This window comes from Pseudoliparis swirei, chromosome 7, assembly GCF_029220125.1.
Source record: "Pseudoliparis swirei isolate HS2019 ecotype Mariana Trench chromosome 7, NWPU_hadal_v1, whole genome shotgun sequence".
NCBI lineage: Eukaryota > Metazoa > Chordata > Actinopteri > Perciformes > Liparidae > Pseudoliparis > Pseudoliparis swirei.
This window is the reverse complement of record NC_079394.1, coordinates 19,574,495-19,589,969: the sequence shown is the minus strand read 5'-3', so window position 1 is coordinate 19,589,969 and position 15,475 is coordinate 19,574,495. Positions and strand designations below refer to the sequence as shown.

The following is a 15,475-nucleotide window of genomic DNA, read 5'->3' as shown; positions in this document are numbered from 1 at the left end:
TGAATAAAATTACCATAATTTCCACAGATACAGCGCATAGTGCACCTGGGGCCCACCTGGGTGTGTTCAAGGGGAAAATGTTTAAAGTGGCGCTTTATAGAAAGGACATTGAAATATAAGGTGTTTAGTAGATATTTGTGTTTACAGGTACAAGTCTACTGTGCTTTGTTACAGTGCATTAACATCTCATTTCACCTCTTATTTCGTTAAAGAAGTATTCCTTCTGGGTCACAATGATGTCTGCCATGTATCGCTCAGTTAACCCACTCCACCCCACCCACTGTCCACGATGTCCGGGAATCTAACGTGTATGATTTTGTGTGTGTGTGTGTGTGTTCACATTGCAGCTAGCAACGTGGGACCCAGTCCACGGCTTGAACGGCACGCTAACAGACAGGAAATTGGAAAACAACATGAGAGGAGTGGTGCTACGAGTCGTGACTGTTCTGGTGAGTATTTTGTTTTGTTTTTATCAGTCTGTGATTTTAAATCGGCCATTCATAACACAATCAAAGACCTCTTTCATTGTTCCTTGAAATTCGTCCAGCTGCTCACTAAAAGCAATCAAAGAGTGTTGTGACTACTGCTGGCATGGCAGACTTAAGCCTTTTACTTTCTTGTATTTCCGTCCTTTTGGATATTTCTCTGCCCACCATTCAGCGATGTCTCTGTGGAGACGTAGAGAGGGACAGGATGTGTTGGGGGAGACCAACATTTATGAGAAGTGTTGAGAGGAAAGCAAGGAGTCAGAGAAGGCGAAAATGGAAGAAGATGAGCTTAGTAATGGGCCGACCCATCATCATTGCATTAGCTTTCATTTTGACATTTGACAAGCCAGATGACAGAGAACATTGGAGACTTGATGAAAGTGGGACTCCGGCTCTTTCTGTCTCGCCTGCAGCATCGATTTGAGAACATCCCGTGAGTGTTTTAAAGTTTCACGTCTGTAAATTCTTCATATCCCGTCTTTGAAGTGAGAAGCAGAGAAGAAAGAGATAATGCGAGACATCTTTGTGACTATCCATTTTTTCTTTTTTTTCATCATCGATAAAAGGGAGTAGAATATGGACTGTGTATTCTCTCATTATAGGTCTCATTATAGGTGTACCGTACGTGCACATCTATTGTCCTCTTTACCCTTAATATTATGTACCTGCTTGTGTAAATGTGTGAAACCCCAGATGACTGATTCCTCATGACCTCAAGGTGAAAATAGATATAAATATCATGAGATGTCCATGCTGCCCAGATGTACTGTGCTCTTGTTCTTGTTTTCTTCTTTGATGTGAGAATGGTTAGAGGGAAAATCCTATGTGTGTGTGTGTGGGTGTGTGATGTCTAAAGGGACCTTTGGAACAGATTGTTTCCGTGTTGCCGTGGGCTCTTTCTGCTCTGATATAACTGCTTTCTGTGTGTAATGTGCAGTTGTCTCACACGGTGCCATGCAGAGTGACTCCTGTGCTGTTACGGGCACAAACAAACAAGCGTGTGTGTACACGAAAATGGAGATTAACCTGTACACGGGTCTGCTCCTTCTATTCCACACTGTTGAATACTTATCGATTAGTTAATTGGCAATTAGATCATACCACTATTAGGGTTCGTGAATTGAAATCAATGCTATTGATTTGCTGGGAATGTATAAATTATTCAATGGATGTTTCCATGGAATGGCCACATCACAGCATTTGTGTGTCCATGATGGTAAAATAAATTGATAACTTGAAAGCGTGAATTTAATTTGGAGCTTTGAAACGGTTGGATTAAAATAATGTGTAACAGACAGGAAGTGGATTTTCTTTAGACGCACCGATCAGGCGGCCATTAAATTATCACTCACTGACTTGCATATGTTCCCCATTCAGTTTGAATTAACTCAGCATCTCAGTTTTCATTTTTATTTCGGATTTGTGTTCATGTTATATAATGCCCTCTGATCCTTAATTGTGCCAACATTGCTTTGCTTCTTCTCCCCATGTATGAGGAGCAAGCTGTGAACATATACTGCAGCCAAAGGCAGAGGATGTTCCTTTTTACTGAAACAAATAATAATTTCATGTTAAAAGCATGCTCAGTGTTTCCCTGAAATAACGAAAAGGTTTACTTTGAAAGAGGACGAGGCACACAGTAAGCACAACTGTTGTGATGACTGAGAATGATTGACTATCATGATCCATTATGGTTATTAATAAGCTTGCATTCTATTGTTTTTGTCACAGTTGGATTTAATGATGTTATTGGGTGGGGGGGGGGGGCATGCCTTCATTCGATAAAGTCAGTAGACATATGAAAGAAAACAAGGAAGAGGGGAATACAACACAGGTACACCCCGAAAAGTTCACAGCAGAGACTTACGACTACCTTTACTTGATACAAAGGTTGGACCTGTTAAACAGTTGGAAGAGGAATGTATATGACACAGTATGTATATAATCACAGGTACTTACCTGCTTGTCTGGGTACTTCTCTATGTATATATCCCCTATCGTTATCAAACTTGAGACTCAGGGATAATTAACTTTTACAACAATGTGAAATCTAATCAACAATTTAACAGACAAATCCTCAGTCTTTTAAATATGCTCACCATCACAAATCACCACATGCCAGTGTCATGCCCAACAGTCCCTCAGAGGACACTTCAAATGCCATTACTTAAGTATTTGTGGTACAATTGTCGTTTCCTGTCTTAATCACGTCTCCAAAAACACCCAATCGGTCCTGCGACCACATGTGGTACTTTCAGTCAAGAGGACACAGGGGATGAACTTGCACCAAAGGAATTAGAGTAGAGGAAAGGAAAGGAAGCAGGAGGAGGGGTGAGGTGAACGTGAGATGGGAGCAATCGCGGGAAGACGAGAAAGAGGAGATGGAAGAGAAGGATCGCCAGATATTGAGGAATGTGAGGTAGTATAGCAAGGATGACAAGTGGGAAGCATTGTAGCTCCAATGGATGGCGAGAGAAGAGGTGAGCAGACATGTTTGGGAAAAGCTGGGGACGCGGAAAGATACCAAATGGTGTGTATCACAGCCGGTGGGTGGACGGGTAACGGAACAGAATGCAAAATAACAACATAGAGCGGGAGAAGAGACGGGAGAGAGAGAGAGATTAGCGTTATAAAGCCAGACTACATCTTCAGAAGGTGATTTTTTCTGACAAGATTTCAGTCTGAAAACCGTTTAGCCTATCAGCTCAAAGCAAGACCAACCTGTAAGCTAAGTGAATAACACGTCTTTAGAGGACACCATGAGTCGCTGCCCTTCGAAGGTCATAACTTAACTCATTCAAAACTGATATCATAAATGCATTTCTTTGTAACTGCATGGCTTGTTTCTTTTACTTCAGATTCATATAAAACACATACCTGGCTTGATAGTTTCAGAGAGAATTGAGAATTGCTTCCCCAACAGCTCCCATGTTTTACAAGATTCAAGACAAAGGAAAAGACCAGTGACAGTCCAACAAGTGTAGGAATGGTTAGAGTTGACGTCTAAGTGGAGGAGGGAGCTGTCATGTACAGCCAACTTGAAATGACATCCGTGTCAAACAACCTTTGCCCTCGCCAAAGAACAGCGAGCGAAGCTAAAATCGTGTGTTGGCTTCGAGACACGAGGGACTCCTCGACCATAATGAGACTTTCACACACACCGCCCCCCACAGACACACACCTTCACGCCACTGCAGTTTCTTGTCCCGTATTGATCTGCCGCTGCCGTTGGTTCTGTGTTCCACTGCGAGCCAGCCACGTTGTGTCGGTGGGCCTGTGTTCATGCATTCATGTGGAGACTATGAACAGGTGGGCTTTCACTGCAAATCACAGCGCCTGTGACAACTGAATAGTTATTGGGAAAACATAAAGAGGGCAAAATGGAATGGAATGAGTCATCGCTGTTTTTCAATTGTGACTCATATGGTGTTGATTTAATATACAATCATTAAGTGAAAACCCAACGGGAAACATAATACCTTCCTTTTGGTACTTTGTAAAGCCATTTCCTTCTTGGGTCATTGTTGCTAAATGTCTTTAATGTTGTTCTTCTTTAATTGCTTGCCACACACATACCATGCCCCTTGACCAAGCCAAATGTGGCCAAATTGTGTAATTACAACATCACATGATACCATTTGGGCCCCAAAAAGTACACTTAAATAGTGCTTCAATAAATTATGAGATCCTTGAAGTTGTGAAATGAACTAATAGCCAATCCAAGTTTATTTTCCTTCAGTTTATGTGATTGAGCCAGAGAAGTAGACGGAGGCGTAAAGAAAGGTGTAAAGAACCCGCATAGGGACGCTTGGTGGTGATGCTCGGGTGTCATTCAGTATGCATGGGTGTGTAGGTCCGTGGGTGTTCCTGCCCTGATGGATGGATGCTTGTGCTGAGAGAGGGACTTGCCATGCATGTCCACTCACTGCCTAATGGCTTATTGAACAGCGGCAGCGAGCAAGAATTAGAAACCGCCACGCTAACACGCAGCATTGGCTGCATGCATATGTGTCGGTGCTTAATGTGCAGCCAGTGTCCAGTCGATGGCACACAGGCCTTCATAAATCTGAGAGACATATTGGCCAAAAACATTTGGCTCATCAATAGGGATGTATTAAAGAAGGGAGAAAAAGAGGGCTGAGGCAGAAAGGGAGTGAAGAGAGAACATGTCTGTGTGGAAATAAAGTAAATAAAGGTTGTCCTCTATTTTATTTGCCATGTGTTGCTTTAATTGCCTAAAATGTCAGTGCAGTTGGATGTCATTTTACCTCATCATTGCTGCCCTTCAGATGCCATGGAAATATTGATAAACAAGAGGTTCAGCCAGTCCAAAGCACATTTTAAAATGACCCAATAAAAAAACTAATCTGCTATAATGCATGGCGCGATTATTGATTTCCGACATTTCAATTCACTTAAAAATGTTAAATATGCGATATTTAAATGAATTATTAAGCAAGGTTCCCTCTGCTAATGAAAAGAAAGCAGTATGTAACTTTGGGAGCTCAACCAAAACATGTTGTGTTCCTCCTGTAATCTAGAAAATAAAAAAGATAGCGCAAAGGTAACACTTTGACAGATATAAAGCAAAGCATGTCTTAAGCATCTGTTTTTATACATTTACAAGTTGCCTTCTCAAGAACAGAAGGCAGAACTATTTTTTTTATTTTTTGTATACATATTTCCACCAGTGGTATTTAGTTCAGTTTCATTTTCCAATCTTGTTAAGTACAGCGTAGTTAAGTGACATGAAGCAATGTTCAATGAGTCTCCACGTTGTTAGTATTGTGTGTTGCACTAGGGATGGAGGATGCACCTGCATGTATAAGAGAGCTGGATGTGATGCAGATGTTCTCCCTGCTGTGGCATTTCACATGTGAGAGGGGAGGCAAATCCCATGTTCACCCTAAATACATAGGATGGGAATGCATATTAAGCGTCGGGGGGCAAGGGGGGGTAATGTTATCTTCTCAAATACAGCAATGTGTCAGTGTAAAGGTAATATCCATGTAAACCATACAGGCCTTCAGACATTAAAAGGCTTTGATTTCGTTAGTTAGGAAATTTTTTCAATCATCCACGTGTAAAAAAAAATATATATATATAACTCCAAAGGGAAACTGAATATTATGTTGTGTCTAACAACATTATTATTGTTACATCTTTTTTGCCGTGTAATGAAAGTTGTAAACATACTAAGAATTACGCCTGTATTGTGAATAAGAACGTTTTGAGCGTGACCGCTTTGCACTGTCGTCATAACGTTGGCTCTCGCTGACATGCCACCAACCTCTCAGATGAGCATTTGCGGTGGTGTAACGGCCTCTTGAGTAATTTGGTGATTTAATGCTTGAATGACTGGCGCATCGATTGGTCTAGCTGACACACTTGATTTGTCTTTGCCTTGCAGGAGGAGCCGTTTGTAATGGTGTCAGAGAATGTTCTGGGAAAGCCGAAAAAGTACCAGGGCTTCTCCATCGACGTCCTGGACGCGCTCTCCAGCTACCTGGGCTTTAAATACGAGATCTACGTCACTCCCGACCACAAATACGGCAGCTTGCAGCCCGACAGTCACTGGAACGGACTGATGGGCGAATTGGTCTTTAAGGTGAGGAGGAAATAAGTCCCATGCATGCACCAACACGCACTCACAATAAGATTAAACATTAAAGAACAATGACACGTGTCGGATAAATCAGGATTTAGCCCGCAGAGAAAATATGGAAATGGGAGTGTGTTGCTTTTTTAAGCACAGTCACTATAAGAATACACAAGGAGGAGAAGAAGGCATGCAAGTAGACAGTTGCCATCGGCATCACTTATGCTAAATAGGACTATAGCTTCCTTCAGGTCTGCACAGTCTGGAGTCCCATCATAACACTCCCACTAAAAAACAGTCACTTCATACGCAAATATTGCATTAGGCTACCGTCGGGCTGACTTTAACCTCTTTAAATTTGAGCGAGATATTTAGACACTCGGAGATTGTCAAATTGCATATCAGTAAAAAAAACAATGCAAATGAAAACAGTGCAGCTTTCTAATGATTTGACTACCTTCAGGTGTCTTCAAGTGTTCGAAGCATACATTCGGGCAGACACTTGAACCGCGTCAACGAGTATCAGGAGAGAGAGAGAGATAGGACCCAAACGCCAATAAGGTTCCACAGAAAATGTAATCTTTTTATTCAAAACCGGTGGCTCGCTCGGTCGCCCTCACACTAAATACACACACTAACTAAACACACACTAAGCAGTAGGAACCAACACTGCTGAATGAGACAAACAGGGTTGAAATATACAGGGCAGGTGCAGGTCATTGGCCACAGGGAACGAGACACAGGTGGACACAATAAGGGCGGGGCTAGCAATCACACAGAAGGAAACAATCAGGGACAGGGCAGATAATCACAGGGACAGGAAGTGCAGGGAAACAGATGACTCAAGAACAGGGACTTCAAAATAAGACAGGAAACAAGACACAAAGACTCCAGATGATGACAGCGAGCAGTCGTAAAAAGTGTCAATGACGTTTCTCCAGAGATCGTGAAGCTATAGATGTGGATCTCTCGCTGATGGAGAGGTCTGCAGTTTGATTGGTACGGTTGGATGATAATTACTTTAACTTTATCGTAGCCACCATGGCAAACAGATTACTTGAGATAACCTTCTGAGATCAATCTTCTGTTCTGCTCATTTTTCTGCTCAAGTTTCCCTTTGTCTGTTTGTCCATTCTGCGTTTCTAGTAGCCATTGGCAAACAGCAGGCTTCTAAATATCTGACGTTATTTGGCCAACATACTGAATATATTCATTGTAATCTCTCAGTTCATCGTGGGCTGTTTACCCCCGAAAAAAATTCGCCAGCAGCAAAAATTAATGAAAGAAAAAGGACCTTTACAGATGTGTCCATTCTGAGTGATGACCATAATTCAGAATTTCATCTCTCATCTTTAAGACACAATCACTCAACGAGGACTGGTGATCAATATCTCTCTGAAAAGTTACAGAGCTATTAGCAGATGCAAGATGTTTTTGCTCTCATGTATTTTCTTTTGCTGCAGAAAAGAAGCTTGTTTTATTTTGCTGCAGAAAAATACTCTATGGAAACATCTGCATGTACTGGCTAGCTCATGGTAACCCAGACCTTCACTATCTCTTAAAACATTCATTGAGTGTCAGTTTTATCAAAATAATTTCTGAAATGCAACAAGGGTTAGGGTTAGTCATGACAACCATGGGGTCTTTTTTCCTTTCAAAACCTAAATAAATAGAAGCAGAATTAAAGAAATATGTTTTCATGGTACAGAGTTAAAGCCGTTAGAGGTCAATGCAAGGTCAGCGAGAGAAATTGTGAAACCAAAATGCGATTGTGACGCGAGATTAAACCGAATAGAGCACAGATTACTCTCCCTTTTAGCTCAATTAAACAATAGAAATATAATTATTATAGCATGAGTGAAGTCTCATCCAACAACCCTCTTATATGTGCATAGAATAAAGACACAGCTGGTCTATAATTACCATTACCGACTTTGTTCATATGTGTGTGCACTCTCCTTTGATGTTCTCCTTGAATATGCTTTCTTCATATTTGGTTCACACACACCGTAGGTCAAGGATGTCTCTTTTTATTATCAGCAATGTTTTCTCAGAAGTTGTCCTTTCTTATTTTCTTTCTTCCGTATGTCTGGCTTCAATATGTTTTTCCAACACTGTTACACTTCCTTTGACCTTGTCTACGACAATACAACAACTAACAAAAGAAGTACTTCACGCACATGCGTATGTGAATATTTATGCGAAGAGGCAGGGACAAGCACAGGCTGTAAATAAACTGAACATTGTGTTTTCCCCATCTGTCAGCAACAAGGTTTATCTCGCCGCAAACCTAATTGTACCAGATAATTATTAGCCAGTGCAATCTGTAAGTTTGAATTGTCATGTTGACTGACCGCAGCAGTCACTATGGTAATTCATCTCTATTCACAAACACACACACACACTTGCATATTTGCATGCGTATCATTGGTTCGTCTCAACCAACAGGCATCCTGCAGGCATTCTCCAAATGTTCTTCTTATGCAGTTTACGTGACAATTTCTGCACATTTAGGCTTTTTGTTTCCTCACTCAACTGTGAAATTAGCAGATTTTATATATTATTTTGCCTACAGTGGATTTAAAAGTGTGCTTGTTTTGTGTGTGCGTACGTGTGTGTGGATATTGTAAGTATGCAAGAGTGCAGAATCCCCTTAATAGTTTCAATCAGTTGTTTCTAGTTGAGTCGGGCAATTTTATAATATATATATATATATATTTATATATATGTATTTATCACCAACGTTCAAACACAAATGTGCACACTCACAACAGCATCTTAAATCCTTGTTGTGTTACAAGCAGATGTCTACAGCTGGTAGCCAAACACTGGGGACCGAACACATTTTAATTAGCCATTATTGTGTCTGCATTTAAGCTAAGCTCAGCCTAATTTTCTTGGCAGACATATTCACTCACAGTTTTTTGTCAAATAAAGTCTTTACATGTGATAATTAAAGCAGTCATTTGCTGTCTTCCAAATGACGAGAAAGGCTTTGAATCAATGCACGATTAACAAGCATGTCTAAAGACGTGCCGTCCGTGCTGGGTATTACATGGGGCTTACAAGACAGTACCTACATACTTGTGCACAGTAGAGAGGAAAAACAGAGAAACATTAAAGGAATATCCATACGTGAGGACGCCTCGGATAACAACACACACGTGGGGAGAGCGACTTCGTTTTCTGCAGCGATAGATGTTACTCGACTATATCTTTACACGGAAAATAGTTTGTCTCAGGCTCTGAATGTCGTATATTGCGCCTGTAACAAACTTTGAAAATAATTGCAAGGTAACATTTCTGAATGAACTAAACGTCCATCCCTTCCCTGATTTAAAAATATCAACATGGTCATTCCCGTGTGCAGTTGTTTTTCTCGAGTTCATGCTTCCACAACATCAATTCCCATCAATGCGTTATCTCCCAAGCGTCTGTCTGTACTCAGGCACAGCTCTGGAACATAATTACACATGTTTCCATTCACCGTTGAAGAAAAACTAGAATTATCGAGTCTTTCCCCGGAGAACTAATTTGGTTTGTCGATCACCAGCTCAGATGTTCCGTATGTAACAGTGAAACGTCTTCGCACATGAATGCATCTTTTTGGGCAGTGGGAAGAAACAGAGGCAGGACTGAGACCACGTACCCATTGCATTTCTCAGAGGCTGTTCCTCGCGTTGACTCTTGAAACTCCTCTGTTCTTCCAGCGAGCCGATGTGGGGCTTTCCGCCCTGACCATCACGTCTGAGCGCGAGAGCGTCGTGGACTTCACCACACGCTACATGGATTATTCTGTGGGCGTTCTGCTGCGCAAGGCCGAGCGCACCGTGGACATATTCACCTGCCTGGCGCCCTTCGACCTGTCGCTGTGGGCGTGCATCGCGGGCACCGTGCTCCTCGTCGGCATCCTGGTGTACTTGCTCAACTGGCTCAACCCGCCCCGGCTCCCCATGGGCTCGGTGTCCTCGACCACGCTGTATAATTCCATGTGGTTCGTGTACGGCTCCTTTGTGCAACAAGGTAAGGGAAGAAATGGGATATTAAAAGTTGACAATGAGTATAATTCATGTTTTCTCGACAAGTCTTTTGGCAAAACAAGAACACGTATTTTTGTTTACTTACTGTAAGAATACCTGTGTGAGAAGACGTGTAAAGGCCGAATGAGTGGGCTTTTCTCCCAATCATCACTTATCACCTCTATCCATCAACCTCTATGAAAAGGCCGATTGTAAGCACACTCCCAAGTAGGAGATATCACACAGTGCCAAAAAAGCTAATCAGCAAGTGGAGAAAGCTCCAGGGTGAAACTGCGGTTGGCTTTAGCAGCTGGCGGGCACCTGTTCAAGCTGCTCATTCTTTTGTTGCCTTTTAAAGGAGTAAGTCAATTCCTATAATTATGGGGTTCTCAGAAATATTTTTAGAGTGTATGAGTCTCACCACAGCTGGCGACCAGAAGGAGCACACTCGGGTTGTTGTTTAATATTTTGCCTTTGGGGATATGAACTTCAGCGACACATTTGCAGGGTCTATCTCTCAGGTAGAGGTGGAGAGGTAAAGTTGGAGAGATAATGGGAGGGAGGGGAAGCATAGAAGAAAATAAGTGTTATTGTTGAAGCAGTCTAATGTCAAACATCTGATAATAGTTGTCATTTGGGTGTCATAATTGTGGATTGAGCTTTTCTTGTTGGAGCACAATAGTCAAATGAGAAGAAAAGGGAGGGGGAGGTTTTGTTCCACATGGATTGATTGGGGGATAATAACCTCATCCTGGGTTTTCTACCCAAAAGATTTTCCAGAATCCGCCGGGCCGTGCTCAGGTGTGAGATCAGACAATTGAGACCCAGGGAAGGATTTAAATTCCATCAGTGAAGGAACACAGCCATGACGGGGAGAGGAGAGGGCAATGGGAGCAGGGGAACAAATAATACTGTGTCTGTTTTCCAACCGCTTTGTGTGTTTCCTCGAGTATCTCCATTGACTTTAGAACAACAGAGACAATGAATCTGTTCTTATTTATTGGCTCATGGTGTGTCTGTGTAGGTGGTTTGCAGCGTAATAAAATAATAAGTATTGCAACGAGCACAGTGTGCTCTCACTATCATGTTGCCGGACCCGCAGAAATCCTTTTTTTTAGGATGAATTGGTTCTGCAACATTTTGTGGGGTTATTTCTTTCATAGCTCCTTTACAAAACATTTCATACCCTGCATTAGCAAATGATGAGCATTCCATCTTGTTCTGCAGCTAGTAGGGTAATGATGATGATGACACATGCTAATTGCTGTTTGATATTCACAATCGTTTCTCCTTTTAGCTGTAAATTAACATTTTAACATCATGAGAAAGAGAGAGAGAGCGAGAGAGAGAGAATAACTTGAATTATTTGAGAATGTGTGTGTGCAGTGTTTGTGCGTGGCATCAGGTGCTTCACGGTCATGTGAGGAAGAGCTTTGGTATTTGGCCACCGGTAATTCCTTTCTGATTTGGTGAGCCAGAAATATCTCTCAGAGAATTAACTGAGCATGAACTCACGACGACCGCACGCCTAGTGGGCTGACCTTCGCCAGTATAAAGTTCACCAGGATTGTGGTCAACTTACATCCCAGCAACCTCCTTGGAAAGCAGAATTCTCCTCTTCATGTTGACTAATTATATGCATTTTCTAATTAAACTATATCTTGACTGACAAATTAGGCATGAACATTAAAAAAACTAAACAAAAAAGTGAATAAAGACTGGCATATCAACTTACAAACACAGACGTGCATATATATGATTATTCATGCAGCAGCTCCTTTGAGTTCCAGACCATTGTGCTTCCCCCTGAAGTAAAACCCTCAGGGAACATTGATTCAGACCCCCCCCCCCACACACACACACACACACACACACACAGCAGGAGGGAGCTGTAGATCCCTGTTGGGAGTGAACAGTTAAACAAGAGGCCAGCCTTTATCTTTGGGCTGTGTCACTTTGACTGTGAGAGGGCAAAGATGGGAAAGAGGGGAGGTGTGCATCATGGATTGCGCTGATTGCGCTTAACCCTTCTTTTATCAATTGTTCCTCCTTTCTCATCTGCTCCTTGCTCTCCACTTACCTTTCTTGTATTCAAATTCACCCTTTTCATATCCTGTTTTGTTTTGTCCCCTCTTCTTTTATTCTCCAGATATCGCTCCGTCTTCTTCTTCACCTCATTATCCCCTCTCTTCCTTATCTTTATGCCTCTGCGCCGGCAACAGTCAAAGAGGGATGTTTTTGGGTTGTCTGTCCGTCCTTCAGTCCCATTCTCATAAATGTCATACCTCAGAAACGCCTTGAGGGAATTTAACACAAGCGTTCACCTGGACTGGACCTGTAATTTGGAGGTTAAAGGTCAAGGTCACTGTGACCTGATAACTCATGCGAGACTTGAGCACATTTCTTCAGATTCGACTTAAAAACGTTCTAACTGGACTCGAGGATGAACTGATTAGAAGTTAGGGGTCAAAGGTCACTGTGAACTCACAAAACAAGTCAGCAACGATATGCTAATTTCACTCATGTGTCTTCTAGGATAAAGTCTTGACATTTTGGACAGACATGGATGTAAACTGCACCATGACTGGTTGTTTAAGCGTACGAGGGGGAGGAGGAGGAGGAGGAGGTAATTCTCTTCCTCATCAGGGCCACCATGGTAACAGCCAATTGTCTGCCTGGGTACAGTTCCACCCCTCGGTCTCTCCGGCTGTCCCTGGGTGTCAATTGTGCGACTGCACGTACAAGAGCCAATGCAGGGAGAGACACAAAGAGGAAGCAAAAGAGGGGACGGGAACAGTGGGGGGAATATCTATACTCCATAAACTATGTTTAATTGGTCTCGAGGAGAGTGAGAAAGACAAGAGGGGGAGCGAGAGAGAGGTAAGGGAGGCACAATGGGAGTGCATCTGACAACATCTGCTCCGTTAACGGCTACATCTAAGGCCTTCTAGAAGTGTGATTTGGTTTTATTATTCAACATTAATGCTGTGTCTCCTCAAACAAAAGAACAACTCAAAGAGCAACTTTGACAGAAGGAAATTGTGGCAGCTGTCCCCAATCTAGCCTCGGCTGCTGGCTGGTTGACAATCAGTCAGCTGCTCTGACTAATTGGCAATCAGTCAGCAGCCGATGCTGCCGATATAAAAGGGCAGCAGAGCTGGAGGGAAGAGGGGGGGAGCAGAGGCGCAGAGTGTGCGGTCTGCTGGTGCGTTGGTTGCTGACAAATAAATCATGGCTTTCAACCAAACCTCGTGGTTCCGGGCTGATCCTTGGTGCTGGGGGGGGAAACCCACGGGTAGTGGCCATGGAGCTGCTACAGAAATGTATCAGTTGTTTTAAGAATTGACTTTAAGATGTGCAGCAGGAACACAGAAAAATGTATGAAAAGTCACAACTACCACATACACACATAATAACCTCAGTGTAGTGAGGTTGAGACAATATTAATATGAGCAAAATGCTTTGACTGTTTACCTCCAAACCTTGAAAAAGCAGCAGAAATGGAGAAATGTATACAATGCAAACATTACAAGCATACATCAGAAGAGTAAAGGGTATAATATAACAATAAGGTGGATATGCAGGATACTTAAACAATACTTCAGGAGAACACTGTCCACTCAAAAGGTCTGCCCCAAAAATAACAAGTAAGCTATTGAAAATCCAGATTATCATTTTGTTCCTGCTGTGTTGAGACCAACCATTTGGTCGCGCTCCACCTTCATCTTCTTCTGAAAGCCGCCAACACCACCAATGTGATTTGGGTATTTCACCGGTGAAAATAGACAGGAATGCAGGGTTATTGAGAGACATACTGTGCAGGTGAAGTTAAATAAGAGCTGGAGACGGAGTAAAGTCAAGGCAGTTGTGAGGATATGATGTATAGTGGATGTGAAATGTTTCCGAAGGAGATTAATTTTCAGCTTGAGTTGGGCTACTCTTTAGCCCTGGCTGAGGTGGGAAGGTCATTTGAAGATGTTTCAGAGCCAGAAGGGAAAAGAGTCAAGGCTGGGACGAGTGATTACCAGGTCACATTATTAGGGGAGCCAAGCAGACAACATTAGCAAAGTGCATGGCATTGACTGGCTGGCATGGAGAGTCTGGACAGGCCGTGGCCTGGAGGAGTGGGGATGTGCACTCATTTGCAGTCTTGGACACCAGGTTTTGGATTTTAAAATGAGCCACCACAGGGGTGGAGTGGTGCATGCAATAATGCAGGAGGACAGAAAACAAGTATGCCTGCAGCAGTTTGGTTGAGTTGGAGAGAAGTGGGTTCAGAAGAAAGTTGCAGTCCCTCAGACTGAAGTTTCATCACGTCGAGCAGAAGTGCTGATAAGGAAGTGGCGACTTCATCCGACGCTGTGGATGATTGTAAACCAGCAGGGGAAGAATCGTGTGCTTGAAAGCAACAACAACTACAACAACAACAACAACAACAACAAAGAGCACTTTCAATGGCGTGGAATGAAAGTGTTATTCATCATAAAAGATGGTAATGCTCCACAAATTACAGCCTGTGAAGTGGATTAAACGTTGTTCTGTTTTTTTTACACGGATACTGGAGAGGTAAATCAAATTTACCAAGTGTTACTGCGCTTGAGTCATCCAGAGAATTACTAAATTCACTAATGAAGCAGCTGATTTTTTAAATCCATTTCAGTAAAAGCAAACCTCAAAATGCTACAAAGAAACATCATTTCTTAGACCAAAGGAATATGAGTAACACCAGGAAGACGAGCAACGGCGGTTAAAGCAGTGTAACGGCAATGCTGCAGTGGACAGACAACGTCTCGCTGTAGAGACACAGCAACCACAGCATCAGAGGCGCCCCGGGATGCTGCTCCACAGCCACAGAGCATCTACAACCACCATACTCTTTTTGTCCATCTCTTGTTTTGCTGGTGCAAAGCTGTATTTTGAGAGAGAGATGAAAGCTAACGTGGCCAGCGCGATCAAATGAACTGTGAACTCTGCTGTAATTGAAATGTGCAAACGGGCGACAGAAGCCGGCCTATGTGCTGACGTGTCGGCGGGAGAGAGGGGCGGTTATGCGAGTCGGACTTTTTGAAGAGTGAGAAAAACTAAAGGAGTTAGAGAAGGGACACTTTTTTCGATACCTCCCTGTCTCCCCCGATCCCCCTCACTTCCTCCCGGCCCCGTCCTGACTCCGAAAGTTTTTGTCAGCGGCACTCGAGCCAGAGTAGAACCGTCAAAAGCAAAACACTGGTGTCACACCAAATCCTTCCCAGACGCTCTCGCCGTCTCTCTCTCTCTCTCTCGCTCCCTCTCTCCTTCTCCCTCTCTCCTTCTACCTCTCCCTCTCTCTCTCCTTCTACCTCTCCCTCTCTCTCTCTTCCTCTCTCCTTCTA

The 15,475-nt window shown here is 42.8% G+C and overlaps 1 protein-coding gene across 1 annotated transcript in view; it reads left to right on the top strand.

Moving 5' to 3' along the window:
• The window catches only part of grid2 (glutamate receptor, ionotropic, delta 2), a 470,134-nt gene that overhangs the window by 368,102 nt on the left and 86,557 nt on the right, over positions 1 to 15,475 (top strand). Inside the window, exons 9-11 of the mRNA XM_056418710.1 lie at positions 348 to 449; positions 5,899 to 6,096; positions 9,798 to 10,110. Coding sequence (XP_056274685.1) covers positions 348 to 449; positions 5,899 to 6,096; positions 9,798 to 10,110 — 613 coding nt within the window. The remainder of the gene's footprint in view (positions 1 to 347; positions 450 to 5,898; positions 6,097 to 9,797; positions 10,111 to 15,475) is intronic.